Source organism: Dictyostelium discoideum (assembly GCF_000004695.1).
Source record: "Dictyostelium discoideum AX4 chromosome 5 chromosome, whole genome shotgun sequence".
Classification (NCBI taxonomy): domain Eukaryota; phylum Evosea; class Eumycetozoa; order Dictyosteliales; family Dictyosteliaceae; genus Dictyostelium; species Dictyostelium discoideum.
Genome location: NC_007091.3, coordinates 2561379 through 2566378, shown reverse-complemented (window position 1 = coordinate 2566378; position 5000 = coordinate 2561379). Strand labels below are relative to the sequence as shown.

The 5000-nt window shown below is 20.9% G+C and overlaps 2 protein-coding genes across 2 annotated transcripts in view; both read left to right on the top strand.

Moving 5' to 3' along the window:
• Positions 1-1398, top strand: part of DDB_G0289265 (hypothetical protein) — a gene marked incomplete at both ends in the record, with an annotated part of 1854 nt that extends 456 nt beyond the window's left edge. Inside the window, 2 exons of the mRNA XM_631225.1 lie at positions 1-780; positions 1240-1398. The exon at positions 1-780 is cut by the window's left edge and continues 456 nt beyond it. Of these exons, the coding sequence (XP_636317.1) occupies positions 1-780; positions 1240-1398 (939 nt within the window). The remainder of the gene's footprint in view (positions 781-1239) is intronic.
• Positions 1399-3272: 1874 nt separating this feature from the next.
• nek4 (NEK family protein kinase) lies at positions 3273-5000 on the top strand (the record flags this gene model as incomplete). The annotated part of the gene is made up of 3 exons (XM_631224.1): positions 3273-3581; positions 3700-4202; positions 4319-5000. Coding segments are annotated over 3 exons (1494 nt in total), but the record flags the coding sequence as incomplete, so codon positions are not given.

The following is a 5000-nucleotide window of genomic DNA, read 5'->3' as shown; positions in this document are numbered from 1 at the left end:
GGTTTGGCCGATGCAATCTACTCAAAGACATGGGCAACTGATCTCGATAGAATTGGTGTTAAAGAAGCAGCAAGAGAAGATAGTAAACCAAACACAATTCCAAACAATTACAAAGTTCAACAATCTTCAAAGATTATGTTGGATCATTTTTCAAAATCATTGGATATTAACCTCAATTGGAGAGTTAAACATATCGATACCACAAAGGACGAGAAATTGGTTAAAGTCACCTCCTACAACGGTCAAGTGGTTCAAGCCCAACGTGTGGTCGTAACTGTGCCACTACAAATCTTAAAAGATGGTGATATCACCTTCACCCCAGAATTACCAGAGAGAAAGAAAATCGCAATTAAAACCATCGGTATGGACGGTGGTATGAAAATCATCGCTAAATTCAATAAAAAGTTTTGGTTAAATAATTGTCAATTGGTTCTTTGTGGTGATAGTCCAGTACCTCAAATTTGGATGGACGGTCCACCATATCGTCCACTCGTTCCTGGACAACCTTCTGAATATGTTTCAGTTGGCTTCATCACTGGTGACCAAGCTAAAGCCATCAGTGCTCTATCACCACAAAAACAAATTCGTACTTTCCTCGATCAATTAGATGCTATGTTTGGTACTTCTGAAAATGGTTGGACACCTGCCTCTGACTCTTTTATCTCACATATGGTTTATGATTGGCAAAAGAATCCATTCGTACGTGGTGCCTATTCTTATCCATCAATTATTCCTTCAACTTATCCATATAAAAATTATCCAAATGAAATTTTAGCAGAGGTAAATTTAAAATTTTTTTATTTTCTTAATAATATATATTTTTTTTTTATTTTTATTTTTATTTTTTTTAAAAAAAATTAAATATATCTTAAGATTTAAAAAAAAAAAAAAAAAATACTAACCAAAATCTTCTTTTTATTATTTTTTAAATAATAATAATAATTATAATATTCATAAATTATTAATCTCTAATATTGATTAAAATAATTTTTAATCTAAAAATCAAAAAATATCTCTTATTTTTTTTTTTTTTTTTTTTTGTGATCTAAATTTAAAAATCCAAAAAACCACAACTTGTACAAAAAAAAAAAAAAAAAACAAAATAATCCTTTTTTTGTTAATATAAAATATATATTATGAATCAATTGATATAAAATATTAATTGTAATATCACCCTTTTTTTTTTTTTTTATATTTTTTTAAAAAAAAAAAAAAAAAATCTCATTTTTACAAAAATAGCCTATTGATAATAAATTATTCTTTGCAGGTGAAGCAACAGCTACAACATACGATCTCTCAACTATAAATGGAGCTCTTGAAACTGGTGTTAGAGTCTATGAAGAATTAAAAACTTCTTTACCAATTTCAAACAAGTTACAATCAAAACCAAAAATGTAAAAAAAAAAAAAAAAATTTTATATCAACCCACAACATATTTTAACAAAAATAAAATTTTTTTTTTTTTTAAATAAATATTTATTTTTTATGAAATATCATATTTTCATAAAGGGGCTTCGCACATAAAAGCCCATAAAAAAAAAAAAAAAAAAAAAAAAAAAATAAAAATAAAAATAAAAATAAAATAAAATAAAATAAAAAAAAATAAAAAAAGTAAAAAGAAAAAAAAAATTTTTAAAAAAAAAAATCTCGTAATATATCTAATTTTTGGTCGAATTGATCTTTTTTTTAGAGGTTGAATTTTTAAAGGGGTGGTTTTTTTTTTTTTTACAAAATCATTTTTTGTGTGTCTTTTATTTTCCTAAATTGTAAGTGTGCACAAAAAAGGAGTTTTGTTCTAATTATTTTTTTATTAGAGTTTTTTTTATTAGAGTTTTTTTTTTTTTTTTTTTTTTTTGCCAACCACACACACACACGCATTAAATTCTATTAATAACATAAACTAATAATCCTTTTTTGTCCATAATAATTTTTAATATATTTTTTTTTTTTCAATAATTTTTTTTAAAAAAAAAAAGGAAATATTTTTTAAAAGAAAATTTTATAATATATAAAAAAAAAATCTTTAATTATAAGATAGATTGACAAAATCTTTCCTTTTCACCGATCAAACCAAACCTTTTATAGAATTGATTTTTTTTCAATTTTTTTCAATATTTTTTAAAATAAAATTTTTTTTAATTAATTTGTCAATACGAACAATTATTTTTTTTTTTTTTTTTATTTTTTTATTTTTTTAAATTAAATGCTTAATTTGTTGTTGTGTTTTTTTTTATAACTTCAAAAAAAAAAAAAAAAAAAAAATTTCATTTATTATTATATTTATTATTATTATTATTAAAATTACACAAATATTTTATACTTATATAAATTTATTTATTTATTTTTTTTCTTTCTTTCTCTTCACTGATCCTCATATCACAAAAAAAAAAAAAAAAAATAATAAAAGCATCATTAATATATAACACTAATCATTGGGTTGGTTTATTTTTATATTTATAGTTCAATCAATATAGCAATCACAGTTAGATACAGACATAAAAAAAAAAAAAAAAATAAATAAAAATATAAAAAAATTAAAAATTAAATTTACAAAAAACAAAAATAATACACACCCATCACAAACAGTACCCCAAACACTTCAATTAAATAACTCACACCTTTTTTTTTTTTTTTTTTTTTTTTTTTTTTTTAGTTATTATTTTTTTTTATTTTTTTATTATTTTTTTTCAATTTATAATCACACAACACGCACTCAGTCATACATATTATTACATAAATATTTTCACGCATAATAAATACAATTGTACCATTTCAAAATTTAAATAACACTTTTATCATCAAAAAAAAAAAAAAAAAAAAAAAAATTTAAAATAAATATTTATTTAAAAAAAAAAAAAAAAAAAAAAATAGAGTATATAAAAAATTCACCACATTAAACAATATTACACTTTCTTTATATCATCTACAACCAACTATAATAATAATAATAATAAAAATCAAGTATATACACACACAAACACATACATAAACACCAATAAATAAAAAAAAAGTAATATAAAAACAACTACCACCACTATTATTACCACTACTACTATCAATTAACATCTACCACTACTATCAATTATCTATTATCAATTATCAATTATACACTATTACTACTACTACTACTACTATCATTAACATCTACACTACTATCAATTAAAATAAAAAAAAAAATAAATATAAACGTACCAACAACAAAAACAACAACATAAATAAATAAATAAACACTATTTTTATATAATTATATAAAAATAAATAAAATCAATGGAATGGATAAATATGATATAATTAAACAAATTGGTAATGGATCGCATGGTGATGTTTATTTAGTAAGAAGTACAATCGATAAAAAAAAATATGTAATGAAAAAAATCTTTTTAAAAGAGAGAGAAAAGACAAAAGATACATTACACGAAGTAAATGTATTATCTCAATTAAAACATCCAAATATTGTCGAATACTTTGAATCTTTTCAAATTGAAAATAATCAATTCCTTTGTATCATTATGGCTTATTGTGAATCGGGAGACTTATTCACAACGCTTCAAAAAAAGAAAAACGAATTCATTTCTGAATATGTATGTATATTGAAAGTTATTTTTATTTTTATTTGTTAAAAGGAGAAATTAATATTAATTATACATATTTATTTAATTTTACTTTTTTTTTTTTACTTTTTAAATAAATAAAAAATAGCAAATATTAGATTGGTTTATTCAAATCGCATTAGGATTATTATATATGCACAAGAAAAAAGTTATACATAGAGATTTAAAAACACAAAATATATTTTTAACAAAGAAAAACATTATAAAGATTGGTGATTTCGGTATATCAAGAGTTTTGAATTCATCAGAGTTTGCAAAGACAATGATTGGTACACCATATTATATGAGTCCAGAATGTTTTGGTAGTAGAGCATACGATTTTAAATCAGATATTTGGTCATTGGGTTGTTGTCTATATGAAATGATCACATTGAAACATGCATTCGATGCAAAGGAAATGCCCTCATTAATATTTCAAATCTTACAAGGTCAACCATTACCAATCTCTCCAAATTATTCTCAAGATTTACAAAATTTAGTTTATCAATTACTAGAGAAACAACCTACTAAAAGACCTTCAATCTTTGATATCTTTCAAATGCCTTATATTAAACGTTATGTTGAATATACTTTATCTCAAAATTTTGCAGTGTAATTATAATTTATATTTTTTTTTTTTTTTTTTTTTTTTTTTTTTTTTTTCTTCAAATCTTATAATATTCTCTTTTACTGACCTTTGTTAATTATTTTTTTATTTTTTAAAATAGACCAAATAATACCTTTGTTCAGTCATTTAGCAGAATGGCTATGGAGACTGCTCCAATTTGTAATGAATATGCAAATTTACACTTAAATTTTAATGAGAATGGAGATGGAACTACAGGTGCCGCTAGTAGTAATAATATTTATAGCAGTAATTATAACAGTAATTATAATAATAATAATTCAAATAATAATTCAAACAATTCAAATAATAATAATAATAATAATAATAATAATAATAATAATAATAATAATAATTTCAATAATAATTTCAATAATAATTTCAATAATAATAATAATAATAATAATAATAATAATAATAATAATAATAATAATAATAATTTCAATAATAATAATAGTAATAATAACTTCAATAATAGCGGTTTCAATAATAATAATAATAATAATGATGGTAATGATGGTAATATTATTAATAATAATAATAATAATAATAATAATAATAATAATAATAATAATAATAATAATAATAATAATAATAATAATAATAATAATAATAATAATAATAATAATAATAATAACAATAATAATAATAATAATAATGGTAATGGTAATAATAATATTAATAATAATAATAATAATAATGGTAATAATAACATCGGCGGTGGACTACATTTACTACGACTCGGCCACGGCCACAACAATGCTGATGCTAATAGTAATAATAAC